A 26,153-nucleotide genomic window follows, 5' to 3' on the forward strand; every position below is an offset into this window, starting at 1 on the left:
TTTATGCTGACTACTCCTTGATATGTAGAACAGGTGTGCACAATGTTGGCTTCTGCAACATATCTCATATTATTGCTTAAATCGAAAAATATAAATTTGATGGAAAATATATTTCAAATTCTGCGCACATCTCTTAAACAAAATCGAAAGCCACAACGAAGTATTTCTAAGCTTTTATGAAAACATTATCTATATCACCCACATGGAGAGAGAAACTCAGAAGATTGATTGATCTGCATATTTCGACCCCCTTCTGGAGTGAGTCGTCTGGATAACTAACATGGGAAACTCTACGGTAATTAAACCTAAAAAGAGTCTTTTCTGTTGAGCTGTGGTACTTTACATTGCGCTTATATGCATAAAACTACAGTAACTTTTTCTGCAGATTTTGCGCGCACTTCTGCCAGTATTATTTCTATGTAACATCATACTGACAACCAGTCTGTGTTCATCCCTGTGACAACCCATTTCTTTTACAGTCGGGGCAAGCTTTAAGGGAGGGCAACAGGGGCCATAGCCCAGGGGCCCCTCACACACACATACACAGTAGGGCCCCCACAAAGAAACTATATTTCATACTACTAGGAAATAAATATTAATTTATAATCCATAAAATAAAACCATGTTATAAATATATAATTCCTCTGAAGCTTGTAGCAAATAATTACTCGAGTCTCGGTTGTGTATTGACGACTGTGTGGACGATCATGATATATGGTCCCTTCTTCCCTACCACCATACCACTGAGGAATGATAGACTGGTTTACAAGTCTAAGGTTTTATTAATGTGTCCAATGGAAGAACATATTCTGTTAAAAAATAACTGTTTATTCATTTTTGTTGAACTTGACTGTTCATTGTTCATATATTTTCACCAGTGCGTACCCATTGCTTTTGCCAAGTGCTCAAGATTTGTGTCTAAATTACGAAATGTTGTAGCTACATGATCAGGAGTAATAATAGTAGCAGTAATGATTAATAATAATAATAATAATAATAATAATAATAATAATAATAATAATAATAATAATAATAATAATTTGAGGGCTTATAAACTGTTTACCCAGGGGACCCCAATATAATTAAACCTAGCACTGTAATTTCAACCCGCCCGTGGTATGGTTTAACTACATGATAACTACCTGGTGGTTCAAAATTACACTCACTCATCCACTGACTATAAACCCAGAAATACTAATCTTAATCTTAAAATAATAAATCCTAACTAGTCATAAGTTTGCCTATGATACTCAAATATTGACACCTTGTATTGTGCCAAAACAAAAGCATTCACATTGCTAAACTCACAAATTATGATGTAGTCACTTAGCCTTAATACCATAATCTGTAAGGATTTAATGTTAAGAATTAATCTAAGTCTGCTCGAAATGCCTAGCCATGCTAGGTGTCCTAATGGCCCCCTCTGTAATTAGTATTTTATAACATGTAAACCACAAACTACCCAAAACCTGTAAACCCCACATTGTAACCATTATAGAGAATAAACTTGAATTGAATTAATAATCTCTCTGACGATCAGTCTCTGTTCTTTTCAGTGACGGATCTGGTCTTCGGCCAGCCGGGGTCTCCGTGGACCACTGGGGACAACGACTATTACTACGACCCTCTTAACCCAGAGGACACCTTTCCAGTCATCACTAGCAGCAGCCGCTCCTTCTCTATCCAACAGGGAGACTCCGTCATCCTGCCCTGCGTCGTGCAGAACCTGGGTCAGTATTGTGTTCGCTGGTGTGACAGCCTGAGATTGGGTCTCCTGATTCCATCTGCTTGCAAAGATAGTTGTTTCGGCTGCTAATCTTCACACCCTAGCTCTGTCAGGGGAATTCCAGTCTCTATTGAGACTACGTGGTGAATTTTCCCGTGGGAGCTGGCCTCCACACGTCGGGGTGTGTGGAGACCTTTATAAATTCAGGGAAAGTAACTAAGAGAAAAATTTCGTCAGGAGCCGTGGATGGTTACAGAGCTGAAGGCTCTGTGAGGGCTTGATCAGACTGTCTAGGACAGTGCTAAGGCTCTATGTTAATTATATTCCTTTGTCTCAATTATCTTGCTTTCTACCCCTAGTTATTTTTGGTATCAGATTGTAATAAATAATTAAGGATTAACGAATTGTAATAACGTGAATTATAGTATTCACTTTCCCCTATCTTTAATTTGTCATTCTTAATAAGAATGACAAATTAAAAATAGGGGATATTACTTAAGTAGTAAGGTAAAAGTTTAGTGGAAATAATAAAAGTCCCAATAGTGTGTAGTGAGGTAAGATGGTGTCCTCACTGTTTCATCTCATTACTCATTACTTACCATACTGAGGGTAAAAAGGGTCCGCATTTCTCGCCCGTGATATGACACTAGTTGACACATCTGGTGACACACACAGCATACTGTGACTTAGTTCCTCTCTGCTTTACTTACTCTCTGTAGAGAATGAAGGACACAATACCGTGACTGGAACAATACACAAATAACGCGTGTGATTAGTTTGTGGTCCAAGTTGGACCGAAACGTTGCCATGTTTCATTCTTCTATGTGCGGGTTATTTGTGTATTTTTCCTCTCTGCGTTAGTTCCTCTCTCTTTCTCATTGATGGTTATTTTACCGTCTCTTAATTTCGCCCTCCTTCCCTCACTCACGCTCTCTTTCCCTCTATCCCTCTTCTTACCTTCTCTTCCCGATTAATTATTTCCCCATTTCTTTCTCTCTTTCCTTAGCTATTTCGCCCCCCTTTCGCCTTCTTGTTTCACTCCAAAGCCCCACCCGTTCCAGAATCACCACATTCTAGACTACCATCACTGAAGACTCACACCACTTGCTTCCTTCCACAGAAGAGTATAGCCTCATCTGGCGCCACGGGAATCAGATTCTGTGGGTGCTGCAGCATCGACCAGACGGACCCATCGTCGAGGTACGACCTCACTATTTCTATCCTGGATCCTCAATTTGTTCCTCTGCTGGAGAAAATACACACGTTACAGAACAAGGTTTTATTGGGACAATGGTGCACTCTGTATAGAGCTTTATCAAGTCTACACAGAGCGAATCTTTTCGTCAATAAATGTTTGTAATTCACTGTATCTCTTAAATGCTCGCCACGACACTTAGATGCGACTTCTCTTACATATCTTCCTCTCGTTGGTTCTTCATCTCTTGGGTCTTACAACTGGGGGAAGCTACATTTTATGTTTTGTTTTTTATTTTTATTTTCACCTAGTTAACCCTTCGCTTCTTGCATAAACACCTCATGGATCCTAAATCTCTTGGAGTTCAATATCTTTAGAGCGCTAATAATCTTAGATTCCTTTACACCTTGGGCCATTTTCTTTCAAGGTTCCACACTTCTTGGATCTTCCGTCCTTGAATTCTGACACCGCTTGAGACTACACTTCTGGATTCTACACCTCTTGAACCTTCACCTCTTAGATCCTGCACCTGTTAGATCCTGCACCTCTTAGATCCTGCACCCCTTAGAATACTCTTTTGCTATATTATTGCGAGATAATATCCTCCCATTTTACAAACAAAAATATGTATTTTGATTATTTGTGATTTACGTAATTTTAGGCTAACGTTAACCTAACCTGCCATTACATAACTCAACGTAACCTAACCGGAAGTGGCATATTTCACTGTAGCACTGGCTGAGTAAACGGGCGAGAAGCATCAAAAAACGAACGCTTTATGACGTATTACTTGATTGTAGACGTCTGTTCTTTGGTCGCCCCATAGTGACCTGGCACTCTGGAGGTCATCTCAAGGTGACCTCCGTCACTGTGCACTGTCGTAAACTGTTGACTGTTGAACAGGTATATGGGATTACACTGGAAAGACAATAGCAACGGTCATCTAAGTACCCACGGAGACTATATGTTGAGAAAAGCAATGTATTTCTATCTAGATTTATGACTGTTAGGCACTATCATGTATTACTTTGTGTGTGAGACAAAGATAAAAGCAGAAGGCTCTCTCCCCAAGCTCCACTCCAGCCATTGCCCGCGTGAAATACAGGAGTAGAAGATATTAATGGATATATTTGCTTGTCGGCTCCTTCCTGTGACGGTGGTACTTTTCCTATGATGTAGCACTTTTCCTGTGATGGTGGCATATTTGCTGTGACGGTGGCATCTTTCCTGTGACGGTGGCACCTTTTATGCTGGTGCTTTATTTAGTATCATAAATGCCGCTATTCAGCCGAATCAGTTTCGATTGCTGCATTATCCTCCGTATTTGCCTCCCCTTCCTCATCGTCAATTGTATCCTCATCCTGCTCTTCCTTTCTAATCCTGCCCGCCTTCCTCTCAATTTTCCCTCTTGTCCATCCTAATCTTGCCCTCCTTCACCCCCCTAATCTTGCCTTCCTAATACTGCCGGTCCTCTCCCTAATCCTGTTGATCCTGCCCGCCACCTTCTAGTCCTGCTGCCTTCCTACGCCAGGGTAAAGATAAGCTAAGATAAGATAAGATTTCGTTCGGATTTTTAACCCCGGAGGGTTAGCCACCCAGGATAACCCAAGAAAGTCAGTGCGTCATCGAGGACTGTCTAACTTATTTCCATTGGGGTCCTTAATCTTGTCCCCCAGGATGCGACCCACACCAGTCGACTAACACCCAGGTACCTATTTGCTGCTAGGTGAACAGGACAACAGGCGTAAGGAAATGTGTCGAAATGTTTCCACCCGCCGGGAATCGAACCCGGGCCCTCCGTGTGTGAAGCGGGAGCTTTAGCCACCAGGCCACCGGGCCACAAGATGTAAGTGTTCCTTCCTCTTTCCACAAAAACTGTCGTCGTGAGACTATTCCTCATACATTTAGTATGTTGGTCTTCCCTTTCTCATGAGTGAGAGTTAGCATTCATGGTTATATATAAATTTTTATTGTCACAAGTGCTGAATGATCTCTTAAGCAAAGAACTTTGTAAATCTTATTATATCTTCCTTCCATGTCAGTACTCAGTGGTATGTACTCACCTAATCCCCCCTATCCCTCCTGTCCTCCAGTGTTGTCAGGTGGATTTCCCTTAACCTCTCCTCGTAGGACATACCCCTTAGCTCCGGAACTAGTCTCGTTGGAAACCTTTGCACTTTCTCTAATTTCTTAACGTGTTGACCAGGTGTGGGTTCCATACAGGTGCTGCATACTCCAGTATGGGCCTAACGTGCACGGTGTACAGTGTCGTGAACGATTCATTGCTGAGGTGACGAAACACTGTTCTTAAGTGTGTGTGTGTGTGTGTGTGTGTGTGTGTGTGTGTGTGTGTGTGTGTGTGCGTATCCTACACTTTGTTAGGTTAGGTTACATTAGGTTAAGCTAGATTAGGTTAGCTAAGATTAGGCTTAGTTTGCGTTTAATAAGAGTCCTTGCCATCATATATATATATATATATATATATATATATATATATATATATATATATATATATATATATATATATATATATATATATATATATATATATATATAGATATATGTAATACCACCCAAACCATTGTGCCATCTTTCTAGTGGTTTACTGGCCATTTTGTGAGGGAGTAAATGGCGGTATAGAACTTTTTATTGCATAGCGCTGAAGTGAAGAAATTTATCCTGATGTTGGTTTTAGTTATGATAAACCGCTTATTGAAGGTTTATGGTCATTGGATCGAGGTCTTTTACCCACCCTTCCCTTGGTTTAACGGATTTAACTTTTCACACTAATTAAAAAAAACAAGAAATACTTTTTCTGATCTTAATGTATGTTGGTGAATGTTCTCGTTGTGTCAGTAATGTGCAAAGGTTTAAAAGGTGCGTGCCTTCCTACCAGGCTGTGTCACAGGACCACCGGATCGGTCTCAATGGTACCTCTCTGATGTTGTCCAGGGTACAGTGGAAGGATGCTGGGACCTATACCTGTGAACTTTCCACACAGCCACGACGAACACTCAACCACACCCTCACCGTCAGAGGTACGTAACTCATACCACATCTTCACCGTCAGAGGTACGTAACTCATACCACACCTTCACCGTCAGAGGTACGTCACTTAGACCACACCCTCACCGTCAGAGGTACGTAACTCATACCACACCCTCACCGTCAGAGGTACGTAACTCATACCACATCTTCACCGTCAGAGGTACGTAACTCATACCACACCTTCACCGTCAGAGGTACGTCACTTAGACCACACCCTCACCGTCAGAAGTACGTGTCTCATACCACACCTTCACCGTCAGAAGTACGTAATTCATACCACACCTTCACTGTCAGAGGTACGTAACTCAGACCACACCTTCACCGTCAGCGGTACGTAATTAATACACCTTCACCGTCAGAGGTACGTAATTCATACCACACCTTCACCGTCAGAGGTACGTAATTCATACCACACCTTCACCGTCAGAGGTGCGTAACTCAGACCACACCTTCACCGTCAGAGGTACGTAACTCATACCACACCCTCACCGTCATAGGTACGTCACTCAGACCACACCCTTACCATCAGAGGTTTGTCACTTTATAGGTAAAAAGAAGTCTTTATAAAACACAAGCAGTGTACCAACTGCAAGCTGTAATGTTGTTGTTGCTTCTACAGTGCCTCCGTCAGTGTACCCGGCCAATAACCGCAGTGAAGTCACCATCAGGATTGGCAGCACTGTCACCCTGGGTTGCCATGCTTCAGGTTACCCTACACCTACTGTCACCTGGACCCGAAAGGTGAGTATCTCATGCCTCTTCCCATCCCTGTCACCTGATGTATATATATGTATGTATATATATATATATATATATATATTCTTTCTTTCAACACACCGGCTGTATCCCACCAAGGCGGGGTGGCCCAAAAGGAAAAACGAAAGTTTCTCCTTTTACATTTAGTAATATATACAGGAGAAGAGGTTACTAGCCCCTTGCTCCCGGCATTTTAGTCGCCTCTTACAACACGCATGGCTTACGGAGGAAGAATTCTGTTCCACTTCCCCATATATATATATATATATATTATGAATATATATATATATACATATACATATATATATATATAATATATATATATATATATGCATATATATATATGCATAACAACCACTGTGAAAGAGTAGTGAAATTCCAAGTGCTTTCGTGACTACTCACATTGTGGGTAAGCCATTGTCATAGTTCCTTGGCAATGTGAGTAGTCACGAAAGCGCTTGAAATTTCACTACTCTTTCACAGTGGTTGTTTTGCATATTTTAAAATCACCTGTTTACTGTGATCTTATTGCATATATATATATATATATATATATATATATATATATATATATATATATATATATATATATATATATATATATATATATATATATACCGAGGGAGAGAGGGGAGTAGGAGATATTAGGGGGGAGAAAATAATGAGGATAATTAAATTAAACGGTACAGTGATGATTGATGTAAAGCTGCAGCCATTTATCTCATTACCGATACTGCGAATATTGATGACTGAGATATAAACTTCGGTATGTGCATCGATGTGGCAAGCAGTGAAGGAATGAGGCCGCCATTGACGCAAATAAAATGATGAAAATACGTGTTTTAGTGCATCATACAACCTTGTGTATAGGTTGTATAGTTTTTGTATTAATTCTTGCTTAATGCTACACCTCGGCTGGTAAAGAACTTGCTCTGCTAGATGTGTGTTGCCTGCCTTCCTGCAGTTGTCAGGTGCTGGCCGCTCAATACACACAAAATACCTTTCTCAACCCACTCTGACTTCGAGTTTCATCTGTTCTTATTAGACCCTATTCATATTATTATTAATTTTGTTATTATTATTATTATTATTATTATTATTATTATTATTATTATTATTATATCAAGACGGGTTCTGACTCAGTAAAGATTTTGATATGCTACAAGACGCTTTGTTGGGCGTAACAGTATTATTATTATTATTATTATTATTATTATTATTATTATTATTATTATTATTATTATTATTATTATTATTATTATTAGGAAGCCTTAGTCCTGTAGTGATCATACAACACCTGAGGAATGGGAAATAGTCACGTTTGACTTGTTGGGTAAATATCAGACATCTTTACACCTGGCCAGTAGTGGTGATGGTGTGTATATTGTCAGCAGAGATGGGAGCAACATCTCCTGACGCGGTTTAAATGATGACCTACTCAGTGGAACGTTTGGTCAAGCAATGACCTACTCAGTGGAGTTTTTGGTCATATGATAGAGACCTTTCCCTGGTACATCCACCACGTAAACATAATAATGATTAACTTTGGGAATAATATACTAATAAACGATTAGGATATTGTTGATGTTCAACCTTAATGACCCTCGCGTAGTTAATAGGTTTTAAGCTCAATTAACCAACCAAAACTCTTGTCTTCTCAGGGTGGAAACTTGCCAGGTCCAGCTGAAGGTGCCAACCTGACAGTACACGAGGCAGTACCTGAAGACAATGGTGTATACAAGTGCACAGCCACCAACGGTGTGGGTAAGCCAGCCTCCACCTCCATCATCCTGCAAGTCATGCGTGAGTATTTGTGCTACCTACAACCTTTGTGCTACCTTCCAGGGGAAGGGGTCACCCCGCCAAGGTAGGGTGACGCAGTTGCTCTCCGACTGCAACATCTACACGCCTCCTTCAAAGTGGAGACTTTCGGCTCTTTTCTGTGAGATAGTTTAAAACAGTTAAAAAAAAGGTCCAGAGTAAGAGACATGTACACCTAAGGCAACCATTACACAGGAGGACTTTCCTGTTATATTCCATGACAGGATGGTTTCCGTATACTCCATCATGCAGGACAATTTTCCTGTTATTCTCCCTCGCTTAGAAGTCTTTCCCCCTTTTAGACTCCATCAGACAAAAAGGTTTTTCTGTCATTCTCCATGACATAGGGAGAGGTTCTTTTTTTTACACCATGAAGTGAAATCTGTCAGCATGAGCTTGGAGACTTCAGTAAATCGATGAGATTATCGTGAAGAATTCCATTGTAGGTTCAATAGGCACAGTATCGTATGTAGAGTACTGGTGATGTGCGGTCTGTTGGTGGCTGGTTGTAAGACACCTTCCTTGAAAGGCACGTTGACCAGAGCAGAGTTGTGCGAGTGCAGGACACAATAGTGGATGATTTGCGCTGATGGTTTTAAATTGGTGGAGCTGTTTAGTAACATTCCAGGTGTTGTTTTTTTTTTGTATTTTTTGATGACGTACGTGGAAATTCGTTTAGTGTTCTTTGTTATTCTTTTTTTTCATGTGTCCTCACACAATTCTGGTTGCAAGGGTCGATTCATATCTGGTTCCGCCTCTTCACTGGTCGCTATTAGGGAGAGAGAGAGAGAGAGAGAGAGAGAGAGAGAGAGAGAGAGAGAGAGAGAGAGAGAGAGAGAGAGAGAGAGAGAGAGAGAGAGAGAGAGAGAGAGAGAGAGAGTGCATGTTGGTGTGTGCTCTAATGTCAGCATGGTTGGCAAGTCTTTTGGTGGATGCACTAGTTCATGATTGCTGGGTGTTGTTCTGACGTCATCATGGTTGATGAGTGTTGTTCTGGCGTCAGCATGGTGGACTTAATTACTTGTAGTAGTCTTTTGTTTTTAGGGATTGACAAACTAGTGGAGACCTTGACGTAGGAATGTCTAGCAGCTCCGGTAAGCCAGTGAATGCTGAACTACAATCATATAACACTTGTCCACCAGCATATACTGAACCACTGACTGGTTTCACCAATCTTACCAAAATTCAGCTCCAGGAAACACATCCCCGCTGTAACACAATGCCACCGCCATAAACCAAGGTAGAACTATAGCTCTTGGCCTGAAAATTGACCTGTGCCAACAAAATCTCTTCCTTCCACCGCCAGATCGACCCAAGGTGTGGGCGGAGAAAGAGGAGGTGTACTCTGGGGTGGGTTACGAGGCCACAATAGCTTGTTACGTGGAAGCCGAACCTCGCCCACAGGTCAAGTTTTATCGTCTGGGCGATATCCCCGTTGATCCCCTCAGGCTTTACAAGACATTCGACGTTAACAATAGGTAGGTATCGTCCATGCTAACAATAAGTATCGTCGCTGCCAACAATAGATGGGTATCGTCGACGCTAACAATAGGTGGGTATCGTCGATGCTAACAATAGGTGGGTATCGTTGATGTTAACAATAGGTGAGAATCGCTGATGCTAGCAATTGATGGGTATCGTCGATGTTAACAATAGCTGGGTACCGTCTATGTTACCCGGTTGATGCTGTAAAGTTGGGACTGTTTTCGAATTATTTTTAACTTTTTTGTGAATTAAAATAACACACACACACACACACACACACACACACACACACACACACACACACACACGGAGCTCTAAACTTGTAGGGAATCATACAGCACCAAGGGAATGGAAGGTAAACACCTTCGATCCAAGGAACGGGAAGGTAGCTCCAATCCCATGGATCAAACATAATTACCTCCCATTTCCCCCTACTTTATATAACCCTTAAGTATTTAGTGCTTTCCAATAAATGCAATTGTTTTTTCCGTTCATTGTCCTTGTGGTTATGAAAGAAGCTACGGGTTGCTGAACCAGCTTATACTGTGGCATTGTCACGCTCTATGTGAAGCTCTACGCAGAGCCAAACATGACGTGATAAAGCTCTACACAGCCAAAAATAACCTGATAAAGCTCTACACAGATTCAAACATGATACAAGCTCTACACGGAGTCAAACATGACTTGATACAGTCTCTACAAAGAAATGCTTTTTCTGCAGCCTGCGTCTGTGGTGACGTGTGTCTGCAGGTCACCCCTCCATACATCTCCTTCGGGATACATACTTAGCTTGTATATTTCACTTCTCAGGTACTCGTTGCATTTTGACCACGTGCAACTGAGTGACTTCGGTTACCACACCTGCAACGCCTCCAACTTCATAGGAAATTCCTCAGCCATCATCAGGCTGTCTGGGCGACCCAAGCCTGTCAGGTAAGAGCCGATGGTTTGTCCAAAATGTCAGTAACTTTGGAGGTTCTCTACAAATATGCTGCTAACTACTGTGTCCTTTGATAAAGCTCCTGGTGAGCGAAACGTTGCCACAATAAATGTCACATTAGTTGCATGTGTCCTTTTACTTAGCATATCGTCTGTAATTCTACCAATATTGATACAGAATAACTTTTGTCAATTTCATTAATATCAGTTTATGTTTCCATGGCATAAACTGGGAATTATAAGATATTACAAGGATCCCAATTGAAATGTCACCCTGACTTTTTTGGGAAGGTTATCCCAGGTAATTTACACATATGTTACTAGGTATGGTAATTGTACTGAGATGTGTTGAATAATAACCAACATGAAAACAGAAGCCCAGAAAATTAGTTTGCCTATAGATATTACTTATAACAACTCCACATTATTATAATCCAAAAAAAGAAGCGTTAAACCTTCCAGGGTCACAACTCCTCATTGAACTCTTCGTTTGTCGCAAAACTCTGCGGGTATCACCCGCAAAATTTCGCTAAGTGATTTGTATTAAATTTATTTAGGCACAGGTACACATAGGTACAATTATCATACGTAATGCAAATTACCTATAGGATAGTCCCAAAAAATAAGGCAAAGTGACTTATTTCCATTGGGGTGCTTATTTGACTGGGTTCTGTTCTAGCTTATTTTTATCACACAAGTATACATGTGCACACGAAAATATTCACACACTTATATGCATATGAATAAACAGAAAGATGGACGGGGGCTCGAACCGCGACCCTACAGTCGTTTTTAACGACTTAAATTGAGTTCATATGTACATATACATATATAAATGCACACAAGTGTACATACACACATGCATATGCAAGCACACGCACAGTAATATTATATATATACAGACGTATACAAGCAAAAGTAAGCTTACATTTAGTTGCATTTGACTTGCATAACCGCTTAACACTATTCCTCTTGCAGTGTATTGATATAAAAGGTCCGGGGATGATGGTATACCATCTTGGGATAACATAGTTCATGATACACATCTGCTTGTTAACAATTTTCATCCTGACAGATTTACCAGCCTCAGCCAGGGGGACAAGGAGAATACTTACACTCTTGTATGGGACGTGGAGAGTTATGCTCCAGTTCTCGCCTACATCATTGCCTATAGAAACGTAAGTCTTTATTCATTATTATTATAATCACAACTAAGTGCTAAACCTACAAGGGTCATACGGCGGTGCAGAGGTTATACAGCGCCTGGGATAGTTTACCTGGAGAGAGTTCCGGGAGTCAACGCCCCCGTGGCCCGGTCTGTGACCAGGCCTCATGGTGGATCAGAGATTGATCAACCAGGCTGTTACAGCTGGCTGCACGCAATCCAATGTACGAGTCACAGCCCAGCTGGTCAGGTACCGACTTTAGGTGATTGTCCAGTGCCTGCTTGAAAACAGCCAGGGGTCTGTTGGTAATCCCCCTTATGTATGCTGGGAGGCAGTTGAAGTCTCGGGCCCCTGACACTTATTGTATGGTCTCTTAACGTGCTAGTGACACCCCTGCTTTTCATTGGGGGGATGTTGCATCGTCTGCCGAGTCTTTTGCTTTCGTAGTGAGTGATTTTCGTGTGCAAGTTCGGTACTTGTCCCTTTACGATTTTCCAGGTGTATATAGGGGAAGATAATTGGAATTGCTTTAAGGGGATCAAGAAAGCATTCCTCTTGAAGGGCAGTTAAGAATAGCACTGTGATGTCAGCATACTTCTGGCAAGACAGTGACTGAATGAGTGATGGTGAAAGTGTTTCCTCTCTTCAAGTCACCCTGCCATAGTGGGAGACAGCTGGTATGTTACAGCCTCCAACGTCATCAATGCCCTAACACCCTGTTCCTGTTTGCAGATGATGTGAAGTTAATGAGAATTAAATTAGATGAGGATCAGGTAGGACTTCAAAGAGACCTGGACAGGCTGGACACCTGGTCCAGCAACTGGCTTCTCGAATTTAACCCTGCCAAATGCAAAGTCATGAAGATCGGGGAAGGGCAAAGAAGACCGCAGACGGAGTATAGGCTAGGTGGCCAAAGACTGCAAACCTCGCTCAAGGAGAAAGATCTTGGGGCGAGTATAACATCGAGCATGTCTCTGGAAGCACACATCAACCAGATAACTGCTGCAGCATATGGACACCTGGCAAACCTGAGAATAGCGTTCCAATACCTTAGTAAGGAATCGTTCAAGACACTGTACACCGTGTACGTAAGGCCCATACTGGAGTATGCAGCACCTGTTTGGAACCCACACTTGATCAAGCACATCAAGAAATTAGAGAAAGTGCAAAGGTTTGCGACAAGGTTAGTTCCAGAGCTAAGGGGAATGTCCTACGAAGAAAGGTTAAGGGAAATCGGTCTGACGACACTGGAGGACAGGAGGGTTAGGGCACACACGATAACGACATGCAAAATACTGCGTGGAATAGACAAGGTGGACAGAGACAGGATGTTCCAGAGAGGGGACACAGAAACAAGGGGTCACAATTGGAAGCTGAAGACCCAGATGAGTCAAAGGGATGTTAGGAAGTATTTCTTCAGTCATAGAGTAGTCAGGAAGTGGAATAGACTAGCAAGTGAGGTAGTGGGGGCAGGAACTATACATAGCTTTAAGATGAGGTATGATAAAGCTCATGGAGCAGGGAGAGAGAGGACCTAGTAGCACTCAGTGAAGAGGTGAGTCTCGACCCCTGCAACCACAATTAGGTGAGTACAATTAGGTAAGTACCACTTACTCTATCTTCCCTCTTTGCTGACAGCTCAACTTTTGGCACAGACTCTGACATTTTGTCAGCAACAGATTTATCACAAACTTTGACTATACTTCCTTTAGCAGTCATCACCGCCCTTACTAACTCAACGTCTGTTATACCCTCCACCTTCGCTAGTCTCAGATCAAGCAGATTAGCAGCCAGGTCACCAACTGAAAAAGACCCGGGTCGGGACAACACCAGTGAACTACATAAAGATCAGGATCAAGCATTAATAACCTTTAGCACACCCTACCCTGCAGTGCTGTATGACCCTTATGGGTTTAACACTTACTTATGATTATATTATTATTATTATTATAAAGAAGAAGCACTAAACCCACTAGGGTCTAGTGGGTTTAGTGTGTTATTATTATTATAAAATAAAAGTGTGTTAAAACAGTATGTGTTGTGAGTTTAATTCATGCTGGTAATTTTTTAGTTTTTAATTTTATCTTTAAATTTAAAAATGACCTACCTGGTCAACAAGGATGTTAGTGCTAGCAGCCTGCAGGCCCATATATTCATCACAACCTGGCTGATAGGGCACCTGTAAATTAAATTAACATTTTTATGCAGATTTTGTCACTCTTGCAGGAGAGTGATGGCGAGGACGAGGGGATCAAGTTGACGGTGCCAGGAACTACATCCTCCTCCATCTACCACTCTTACAGTCACAACTTCACCCAGCTGGAGCCAGGGGCAACATACTATGTCCAAGTCACAGCCAAAAACGAATTTGGTCTGAGTGACGTCAATGAAACTTTTACATTTACCACATTTGATCCAGGTTAGTGAAGGAAATAAATGATAAACTGCCAACGATAGTAAAGACAGAGTCACACTAATAATAATTATTATTACAATCAAAACTTAATGCTAAACCCAATTCTGTAATAAAACTCTTCACAGAGCGAAACATTGTCTCAGTAAATCCCTCAAGGGAGGTTCCTTGATGCCGATAAGGTGCTCTTGATCCAAGATATTGGACGTGCCCTCCCCTTTCTTGGATTGAATCTGAATGCTACCGATTTCCCTTGGCTCTATGACCTCTACAGGTTTAGAACTCTCCCTTAAATGTAATATCTTGTTAAAGCTTAAGCTGCAGTGTGTCCTTTTCAGGGTAATCAAGTTCATTACAATGACAAGGAAGCACTAAACCTGTAGGTGTCAAATAGCATCTACGGAATGGGAGGCATTCAGGTCTGATCCAAGGAAGAGGAGGATGTTTGGTTCCTTGGATGAAGAGCCCCTTAAGGGCATATTATTATTATTATTATAATCAAGGGGGAAGCGCTAAACCCGGAGGATTATAGAGCGCCTAGGGGGGGATGTGGAAGGCATTCAGGCTTAATTTGGGGAACGAGCACAGATCCAATTCCCTAAATCAAGAGCCCCTCACCAACATCAAGGAACCTTCCGTGAGGGGCTTAAGGGCATAATATAAAGAATGTAATTGTAACGTATTCCACCTTGACGACTGTATTCGGATTCTTCACATACAGTGGACCCCTGGTTAACGATATTTTTTCACTCCAGGAGTATGTTCAGGTGCCAGTACTGACCGAATTTGTTCCCATAAGGAATATTGTGAAGTAGATTAGTCCATTTCAGACCCCCAAACATACACGTACAAACGCACTTACATAAATACACTTACATAATTGGTCGCATTCGGAGGTGATCGTTATGCGGGGGTCCACTGTATTTTACCAATACCTTACAGTAACTTCTGTTCATTACATTGTATTACATATTATATTCATAGAATGCTAAACTCGCAGGGGTCATACAGGGCCTGGGGAATGGAAGGCATTTAGGCTTGATTCAAGGAATTGGAGCACAGGTCCAATTCTTTAGATCAAGAGCCCTTCACTAGCATCAAGGAACCTCCTTTGTGGGATCCAGCCCCTCAAGGGAGGTTCCTTGACACTGGTGAGGGGCTCTTGATATAGGGAATTGGATCTGTGGTCCAGTTCCCTGAATTGAGACTGAATACTTTCCATCTCCCCCATATGCCTTGTATAATCCTACAGGATTAGCACTTCCTACGATTATAATAATAATAATAATAGTGGGGTCCATCACACTAAATATTATAATTATTATTGATATTATATTATTTTCATTGTTCATAAAAATTTTTAAACCCCTATGGGTATATTTTCATAACACAAAGCTCAGGATTGTTAAACGGAACTTTGGCTTCCCAGTCATCTATTGTCAGAAAATTATTTAGGAGTGCCTCGAGCCTTCTGGAGCAATAACAAGTGCCCAAACATGAATATAAATGCAGTATAATCATGGGGGAAGTGCTAAACCCACAGGAGTCATTCAGCACCTAGGGAAATGGGAGGCATTTAGATTTAATCCAAGGAAGTACAGCTTCAGTACCTTAGATTAAAGAGCCCCTCACTGGTATTCAAGGTTTATTATCACAGAATAATGCTGAACCTGTAGAAGAGTTTTATTTTAATGATTTACTTCTTAGTTTTTGGTCAGCATCTCACAAATGGTATAGTTTTTTAAACTGCACTTGTGGCAGTGCAGTTACAGGTACACTCATGCATCTCATTACTACAGCTCTCCAGCTCTCTCATGCAACCGTACATGTTGTATAAGGGTCAAAATTTAGGTCAATTATTGTAGTTTAACCTGCATTTTCTAAAATGCAGGTTAGTTTCTTTAACAATATCAGCATGGATACACAAACATTTATGTATGCATGTTTACACATGCATGTATGCACACATACATATGTACACACACACACACACACACACACACACACACACACACACACACACTCATATTTGTCCCACAAATTGCATGAGTCATTTGTCTCCTAGCTGGCCCTGACTCCCCCGAAGATTATGATGCTGAGGGGGAGGATTCGCTCTCCGTTATCAACCAATATGAAGACGTGGTTTCAGAGGCTGTGGGAGTGAGTCAGCTGCAAGCAGATCCCACGCCCAGCATGGATGCTGCTACCAGTCCTAACACTCCAAGCATCGTGGCTGCCAACTTAACAGAGCAGCAGCAAATTCAGAAGAAGGTTTCAACTGCAGGTAGTAACGGTATTAGTCGCAGTAGTAGTAGTAAAGTATAAGCAGCAGAAAGTTTTAGTTGTAACACTGTCATTATTATTAGTAATACTATAGTAGTGGTAGTAGTAAGAGTAAACTCATGATAGTAGCAACAGTAATAATAGTTATTATATGGTGGTGGTGGTAGTAGCAGCAGTACAAAACAAGAAGAATGGTGTCAGTAGGTAAAATGAGAAGTAGATAATATTAAACAAGTTTATTGAAAGATACGAGCAAGCGATGAAAGTAAGTTTGGCTAGTGTGAAGAAAGGTTTGTGCAAAATGCAGTGAAAATGTATTATCAAAATCGTGGGGGAGGGGGAGGGAGCACTAAACCTATGAGAGCATACACCACCTGGGGAAATAGGAGGCATTCAGGTTCGATCTAAAGAGAGGGAGAAAGGCAAGTCCAATTCCTTGGATTAAGAGCCCCTCATGGGCATCATGGAGCCTTCCACGGGGAAATATAAAGGTGTAGAATTGATATAATAATGTGCTAAGGTTTGTGGACTGGAGGTTTGTAGTTACAGGAGGGTATGTACAGTACATGAGGGAAGTGAAATAGAATGATCAGTTACTACATGAAAGTTTGTGCAGTGAAAATAACACAAATGTGGGATACATACAAAAAACAAATAGTTAGACAAGGATGTGTGATGTCACTGTGGTTGTTTAATATATTTATAGATGGGGTTGTAAGAGAAGTAAATGCGAGGGTCTTGGCAAGAGGCGTGGAGTTAAAAGATAAAGAATCACACATAAAGTGGGAGTTGTCACAGTTCCTCTTTGCTGATGACACTGTGCTCTTGGGAGATTCTGAAGAGAAGTTGCAGAGATTGGTGGATGAATTTGGTAGGGTGTGCAAAAGAAGAAAATTGAAAGTGAATACAGGAAAGAGTAAGGTTATGAGGATAACAAAAAGATTAGGTGATGAAAGATTGGATATCAGATTGGAGGGAGAGAGTATGGAGGAGGCGAATGTATTCAGATATTTGGGAGTGGACGTGTCAGCGGATGGGTCTATGAAAGATGAGGTGAATCATAGAATTGATGAGGGGAAAAGGGTGAGTGGTGCACTTAGGAGTCTCTGGAGACAAAGAACTTTGTCCTTGGAGGCAAAGAGGGGACTGTATGAGAGTATAGTTTTACCAACGCTCTTATATGGGTGTGAAGCATGGGTGATGAATGTTGCAGCGAGGAGAAGGCTGGAGGCAGTGGAGATGTCATGTCTGAGAGCAATGTGTGGTGTGAATATAATGCAGAGAATTCGTAGTTTGGAAGTTAGGAGGAGGTGCGGGATTACCAAAACTGTTGTCCAGAGGGCTGAGGAAGGGTTGTTGAGGTGGTTCGGACATGTGGAGAGAATGGAGCGAAACAGAATAACTTCAAGAGTGTATCGGTCTGTAGTGGAAGGAAGGCGGGGTAGGGGTTGGCCTAGGAAAGGTTGGAGGGAGGGGGTAAAGGAGGTTTTGTGTGCGAGGGGCTTGGACTTCCAGCAGGCATGCGTGAGCGTGTTTGATAGGACTGAATGGAGACAAATGGTTTTTAATACTTGACGTGCTGTTGGAGTGTGAGCAAAGTAACATTTATGAAGGGGTTCAGGGAAACCGGCAGGCCGGACTTGAGTCCTGGAGATGGGAAGTACAGGCAGTGCCTGCACTCTGAAGGAGGGGTGTTAATGTTGCAGTTTAAAAACTGTAGTGTAAAGCACCCTTCTGGCAAGACAGTGATGGAGTGAATGATGGTGAAAGTTTTTCTTTTTCGGGCCACCCTGCCTTGGTGGGAATCGGCCAGTGTGATAATAAAAAAAAAAAACATACCCTGAAATGCATGTAACCTGTACACTACTAGTCTACCAATACTTTAATCTCCAAAACGAGAATTAAAGTGAACTCTGTACGTAGCCTTCATACTGAGAATTTCCATGTTATACATATTAAAGTAATTTACTGATGACTGTATACAAAGATATTACATCCAACAGAAAAAGTGCACGATGATTCCTCAGGAGCATTCACCTTCACAATGACACCGGCAGAGAGACGGGGCCAGATGGTCGCCCTTGTAACTGCCATCAGTCTATCTTGTTTTTTCTCATAATTTGCTATGAGGTATGTTTTCAAGACTGTTTATGGAAGCAATTTATTTTGAACTAAAATAAGTTATTCATATTTACAGATCATTATCAAGACATATACCTCTAGGGAGGCATCCAAAAACTTGGAAGAGGGGCAGCACAAAAAAAAAGAAGTCATTAAGTGAAAAAAAAAAACTTTGTCTTGCTATAGGAATGAAGTGACCATAAATCTTCAACATGTTTGGATACCACAGTAACTTACTGAAGACCATAATTAAGTGATTGATAGCATTAAGAAACTAAAGGAAATTTAAAATTTATTCTTTATGTATATTCTCAAAATATATTTGTGTATTAAAAATTGCTTTGCTAAAACATAAAATGCAAAAATACAATAATAATAATAATAATAATAATACAGGAAGGCCCCGCTTTACGGCGTTTCACTTTACGGCGTTCCGCTAATACGGACATTTCAAATTATGACCAAAACTCACTATACGGCTCCCCCCACCTGACTTTCTAATACGGTCACCGTGCCCCACCCTGTTTGTTTTCATTCTCCATGAGCTCAGTAAGCACTAAGTCTCTCCATTTTGTCTGGAAACTCCAAAATTTCAAATGTTTTTAAAAGTTATTTCATATTTTATATATACTCTGATAATTATACTTATGTATACCTGTACCTAAATAAACTTACATACATCGAGTCATTTAAATGTCGTATATTACGTTAATATACACATTTTCATTAATCCATCCATGATATTTTTTTCAAAATTATATAATAAACACGATGCATAACATATAAATAAGATAAATACACCCCACAGTAGAATAAATAAACATAAATGTGAGATGTGAGCAGACGACTTCCACAAGTGACGCCATAATAACAATACTCACCGAGTCTCATTAAATGTCGTATATTACGGTAATATACACATTTTCATTAATCCATCCATGATATTTTTTTCAAAATTATATAATAAACACGATGCATAACATATAAATAAGATAAATACACCCCACAGTAGAATAAATAAACATAAATGTGAGATGTGAGCAGACGACTTCCACAAGTGACGCCATAATAACAATAGTCACCGAGTCTCATTAAATGTCGTATATTACGGTAATATACACATTTTCATTAATCCATCCATGATATTTTTTTTCAAAATTATATAATAAACACGATGCATAACATATAAATAAGATAAATACACCCCACAGTAGAATAAATAAACAAATGTGAGATGTGAGCAGACGACTTGCACAAGTGGTGATAATAACAATACTGAGTCTCATTAAATGTCGTATATTACGGTAATATACACATTTTCATTAATCCAGCCATGATATTTTTTTCAAAATTATATAATAAACACGATACATAACATAAAAAGATGATAAATACACCCCACAATAGAATAAATAAACATAAATATAAGATGTGGGAGCCTGGTTTGTTTACATAACTATGTGTGGGTGGGGTGGCCTGGTAAGGTAGCCTGGCTTATTACAATACATACCACACTTGATTTCTTACAATAAATACTACTTGTCTCACCCTAGATTAAGACTATAAATATTTTAAGGTAAGTAATGAGTGCACTATGTGTGTATTGTACTTTTTTATTGTTTTTTGATGCCTGGTTCTATTGCTAACTTAATATATGTTAGTGTAAACTTGTTATCTAGTGTTTGTATGCATTTTTAAGTGGAAAAAAAGGGTGTTCCACTTTACGGCGGTTTCCGCTTTACGGCGGTAGCCTGGAACCTAACCCGCCGTATAAGTGGGGCCTTCCTGTACAAAGAAACCATGTAACACATCAGACCATTAGTTTCCATATTTGTTTTTCAACTCTCACACAATATCATCTGAAAGAAGTGTTGCTTCCTCAACCTTGAATGTTAATTAAACTGGTGAATATTTGGTGCTTGTAATTCAGATATGAAAGTCATTGATCACAGCTGAAATAGGGAAGGCAATATTAAAATACTGGATGAAAGTAATGGACAATGAAGTAATGGACAATGGTCCATGAAGAAGAACAGATAAAAATAAGGATGCAGTGCCTGCCAGTGCTTCAGTGGCTGTAATATTCACTGAATATCATGTCATAAATGGTTTTCAAATCATTTATCACATGTTATTCATTAAATTTATTATAATAAAAAAAGTGCTAAGCCCACTAGGGTCATACAGCACTGCAGGTTTTACAGTAAACAAACATATTTTGTTGATAAATAAAAAAAACACACAGTGAAACTTTTTCATATTGTATAATCTTGTTTTAATGAGTGCTTATTAAAAATATAAATTATGTTTGACAACTACTGAAGCATTTTTTTCCCATGCATCATAATGGGAGTAAAGAAGTAAGTAAAGATTAGTTTTATTTGGATTTTGACAAGTTAAAAATCACTTGTGATAATCAGGTTTGGTCCAAGAAAGGAGAGGGTGGTTCCAATTCCTTGGATCATGAGCCTTTCAACATCAAGGCACTCCCTTTGACTGGATCAAGCCATACAAGTGATGCAAAGCACATCTTCCAAGTCAAGATTTATTACACTCTTGTTCTAATTAGTGTAATGATATCAAACTCCTACTGTTTCAAACTTTGCAATACATATTGTTGCTTCAAAAATTGGGATGGTCAGTTATTTTTGTTGTTTAAAAAATAGTACAAGTATTATTTATTAAATTTTGCAATATTACAGTTACTTCAAAATTCTGTGATACAGAACTGCTATCTGTAAAAAAAAAAAAAAAAAAAAAAAAAAAAAAAATTTATTTTTTTTTTTTTCAGGCTGTGAGAAGAATTGTATTTATCCCTGGCTTGGAAATGTACATTGCTGGAGAAGGAGCAGATTTTGCCTATGCATAGCTCACTACCATTGGGGAAACCGTCACAAATTACTATGTCTGGAATGCACAAAATAAGAGCTTTCAAGAGTGTTACTACATTAAGGATGTCTTTACCAAGGCTAGAGGGACAACAGAAGCTAAGTCAGCGGTAGTTACAAGTAAAAGCATTCCATGAAGTTATAGACTTTCATGAATATTGAGATTGCTCTAAAAGTGGGAATATTATTATCATATTAATGTGGAAGCGCTAAACCAATAAGGGTCATATAGCACTTAAGAATGAGAATTATGTTTGATCCAAGGAAGGGCAAGGAAACCCTATTTCTTGGAGGGATGGGAAAAGGAAAAAAATAAATTTTATATAATATATATATATATATATATATATATATATATATATATATATATATATATATATATATATATATATATATATATATATTATACACACACACACACACTTGCTCTTTTACAAGTGAAATTGTAAACTGACTAGTGATGGTGAGATGAGAAATTATCAGTGCACTCATAATTAGTTAGGTGTAAGATAATGAGGAAAATTAAGAAGACAGTAATATGAACACTTATGGGGATTGATTTTTGTTACATTAGCTATGGGTAAAAAAATTAATTTTAAGAAATTAAAAAGTAGTCATTGTGTGTATATTGTAACCAAAAAAGCATTATCCTCATCTTACAATATAAGTGAAAGATACTAAACATACATGCAGTTCTCTGATTTAAAATTCACATCAGAAAAACTGACACTGCTGAGAACTTTCATCACATTGCATCAAATAATAAAGTTTCAGAGTCACTGCACTGAGGTTATACATAAATAAATAAAGTGTCATCAATGCAAAAGCTTAAAAAAAAAAAAAAAAAAAAAAGTCTCAATACTTAACTGGAATGATTTGCAACTAACCCACATTTCTGGAACCTGTGTTATAATAATAAGTATGTCCATATTATGAGTCAGTTGTGAATACAAAATTCATAATATTCAGGTGGTCCTTGACTTATGATGGTTTGACTTATGATATTTTGACTTTACAATAGTGCAAAAGCAATTACTTTGGAGATAAAACTTAAGATAATTACTCAGCACAAAGACGGCAAGTCCATAATGTGTACTCATTTATTTAGTTACAATAATTATTTGTTCATTCAATGACAGTAGTTATTTATTTAGCATATCATTCATATTCGACTTATGATATTTTCAACTTACAGTGGATTTGTCGGAACGTAACCCCATCGTAAGTCAAGGAGCCCCTATATCATGGTAGACACTGATGCTGCCTCTGTTGGTGCAGGTTCATCAACACTGAGAACATATCCCATACTGTATGTAGGAAAGGCATATGTTATACTATATCTGGACATTTGTGGAAGAGACATTTCATCTGCCAGGGGCTTTATTAATTCAATAGAGACTAGTACTCAGAGCATAAATACAATGGGTTGGGTCAGTTGCTGCATAGGCTGCAGGGTAGTACTAGATGATGGTTGTGTTCTGGTTAGGTAGGATGTCTACCTGGAGATTATTCCAGACGTCAACACCCCCACAGCCTAGTCCTAAACCAAGCCTCCCCAGTGGATCAGGTCCTGATCAATCTGGCAAGTGCTTAAAAGATTATAAAACTGCTTGTGTTTCGAACAGCTGTGTTGGTAGTAGCAAAGAGAGCAGATTATAAACAGCATCTGTAATGCAGGATTGCTTCCTTCACCAATTTATCATCAAAGAATCAGACTTGCATTGCAGATGCTATTTAGAATCTGCTCTCATTGCAAATACTAACACCAGTGCTCAAAACAAAGGCAATTTCATGATCTCAGAGGTGCCTGACAAACTCGACCTATGTAGAACACAGCCATTACCAAGCTCTGCCCTTCAGTCTGTGCAGCCCCTCACACCTTACTGCATTTATCCTCTGAATCAGATTGATAAAGTCCCTGGTGAGCAAAATGTCTCCTTCATAAATATTCTAATACAGCATGCGTCTTTCTTATATACGTACCTGCCTGTGTTTATCACCATTTGTAACCTCATTATATCCCGTCCAGTTACTGTTTTGATAATTATTAGTGGCAGTGATAAATTCGTTTCTGCACCTTCTAAGGCTTGAAGCTCTACTTCTTAACATATCAGTTTGGTTAAACATAATGATGTACAGTATATCTGAAAAAAGACATTTGTTTATATAAGCATACTGGTATAGATAACTAAAGTGTAATGAACACTTGTCAGTGCTTAATCATAACCCAAATGGAGACAGAAACACACAAGATTAATTTGATGTATATGCTGAAGAGGATCCCAGAAGGGGATCGAAATGTGCAGACCAATTAATCTTCTGTACTCGCCTAATTACTTTTCTAATTGTGGTTGCAGGGGTTGGGTCACAGTTCCTGCCCCTGCCTCTTCACTGGTCGCTACTGTGTTTCTGTCTCCATGTGGGTTATTATAGAGCATATTGGTATAGTTTGAACACTATATAAATACGTATATAAATTAAACTAAGTTATGGCTCTTTGTGGTAATATATTGTGGATTGTTTATGAAAATAGAAATATTATAGGTAATGTCCTTTACAAAACCTGTTAAATCATTTGAAAAATGCCAGATGTAATTGATGTAGTGAGGAGGTACAGTACCTGAAACAACATAAACATCATCCAAGTTATATATACAAATAATTGCAGCACATTAACTTGGACCACAATGGGTACTATTGATCACATTTTTCCATAGCTTTCTGATTTTAATTTATTTTTCATCTTCACAATATAATGATAGCTAAATTATTATATAAGGCTAATGTTACACGTCTCTTCATCTCCCAAGGCTTTGCGTAAGTGGGTCTCTATTATTATTATTGCAATCAAAATTAAGTGCTAGACCCACCAGCGCTGTGAAACTTTCACCAACACCCATGATTATAATACCTCAGGACAAATAGAGTAGGTATTAATTTAATGTTATGTATGAACATTATTACTTTTAGAGACTGGGGGACTTTCATAACTTATCCCTGTTAAGAGAAAACTTGCGATTTATTTTTTTAATTTTGATTCCTGCTTTGTATCCAGATATCTCAAATACCTCTATAATGTTTTAAAACATTCAGTATTCCTATATTCATAAAATAAGGCTTCCTATTGAATTTTTAATACTGTTTACACTCTTATAAAGAACAGATAAATATTACGTTTTAACACAGTATTAATACTTATAAAGCACATGCATAGACTTTTCAACACATATATTCTTTTTCGGGCCACCCTGCCTTGGTGGGAATCGGCCAGTGTGATAATAAAAATAATAATAATAATATCCTTAAAGCAAAGAACATACAAATATACAACCTGCACATAGGAGACAAACTTATGTTTCAGTCTCCTATTTGCCTATTATTTGTGCATTGTTCTAGTCACAGTATTGTGCTTTTTCATTCTTTATGCAGCAAAGCATTACAGTATACTGAATTCAAAATAATGACATGTATAATCATATAAAAAATACTGCCTATAATAATAAGCAGTGTAACTCTTTGTGGCCATTTTGGAAATAAATTTTCCCATTAACTGGACTCACAGTTGTTACTGCATATTCATAGAGAAGTGATAAACCTGTAGGTGTCATACAGGACCCAGGGAATAGGAGATACAGTGGAACCCCGAATATTGGCCGTAATCCATTTCAGAAGGTCGGCCTAAATTCGAAGCAATATTCCCATAAGAATTAATGTAAATACAATTGATCTGTTCCACACACCCAAAAATATTAACAAAAAATACATTGGAGGGAGAGAGTATGGAGGTGAATGTATTCAGATATTTAGGAGTGGACGTGTCAGCAGATGGGTCTATGAAGGATGAGGTGAATCATAGAATTGATGAGGGGAAAAAGGGTGAGTGGTGCACTTTGGAGTCGGTGGAGACAAAGAACTTTGTCCATGGAAGCAAAGAAGGGAATGTATGAGAGTATAGTTGTACCAACACTCTTGTATGGGTGATGAATATTGCAACAATGAGGAGGCTGGAGGCAGTGGAGATGTCATGTCTGAGGGCAATGAGTGGTGTGAATATAATGCAGAGAATTCATAGTTTGGAAATTAGGAGAAGGTGTGGGATTACCAAAACTATTATCCAGAGGGCTGAGGAAGGGTCATTGAGGTGGTTCAGACATGTAGAAAGAATGGAACAAAGCAGAATGACTTCGAGAGTGTATAAATTTGTAGTGGAGGGAAGGCGGGGTAGGGGGTCAGCCTAGGAAGGGTTGAGGGAGGGGGGTAAAGGAGGTTTTGTGTGCGAGGGGCTTGGACTTCCAGCAAGCATGTGCGAGTG

The 26,153-nt window shown here is 39.5% G+C and overlaps 1 protein-coding gene across 4 annotated transcripts in view; it reads left to right on the top strand.

The window, feature by feature from the left end:
• LOC128696847 (protein amalgam) overlaps positions 1–24,816 on the top strand; it is a 92,735-nt gene extending 67,919 nt beyond the window's left edge. For 2 of the 4 annotated variants that reach the window (XM_053788256.2, XM_053788258.2), the window contains 12 exons: positions 1,557–1,730; positions 2,847–2,926; positions 5,818–5,959; positions 6,589–6,710; positions 8,387–8,528; positions 9,853–10,024; positions 10,842–10,964; positions 12,046–12,148; positions 14,363–14,555; positions 16,615–16,833; positions 18,836–18,962; positions 21,745–24,816. In XM_053788256.2, coding sequence (XP_053644231.2) covers positions 1,557–1,730; positions 2,847–2,926; positions 5,818–5,959; positions 6,589–6,710; positions 8,387–8,528; positions 9,853–10,024; positions 10,842–10,964; positions 12,046–12,148; positions 14,363–14,555; positions 16,615–16,833; positions 18,836–18,951 — 1,586 coding nt within the window. In that variant the 3' untranslated portion in view covers positions 18,952–18,962; positions 21,745–24,816. Of the gene's footprint in view, positions 1–1,556; positions 1,731–2,846; positions 2,927–5,817; positions 5,960–6,588; positions 6,711–8,386; positions 8,529–9,852; positions 10,025–10,841; positions 10,965–12,045; positions 12,149–14,362; positions 14,556–16,614; positions 16,834–18,835; positions 18,963–19,029; positions 19,340–21,744 lie in introns of those variants that run through there. The other 2 variants (XM_053788259.2, XM_053788260.2) reach the window with 2 other exon arrangements.
• Positions 24,817–26,153: the final 1,337 nt, after the last annotated feature.

This window comes from Cherax quadricarinatus, chromosome 52 (assembly GCF_038502225.1).
Source record: "Cherax quadricarinatus isolate ZL_2023a chromosome 52, ASM3850222v1, whole genome shotgun sequence".
NCBI classification, from domain to species: Eukaryota; Metazoa; Arthropoda; class Malacostraca; order Decapoda; family Parastacidae; genus Cherax; species Cherax quadricarinatus.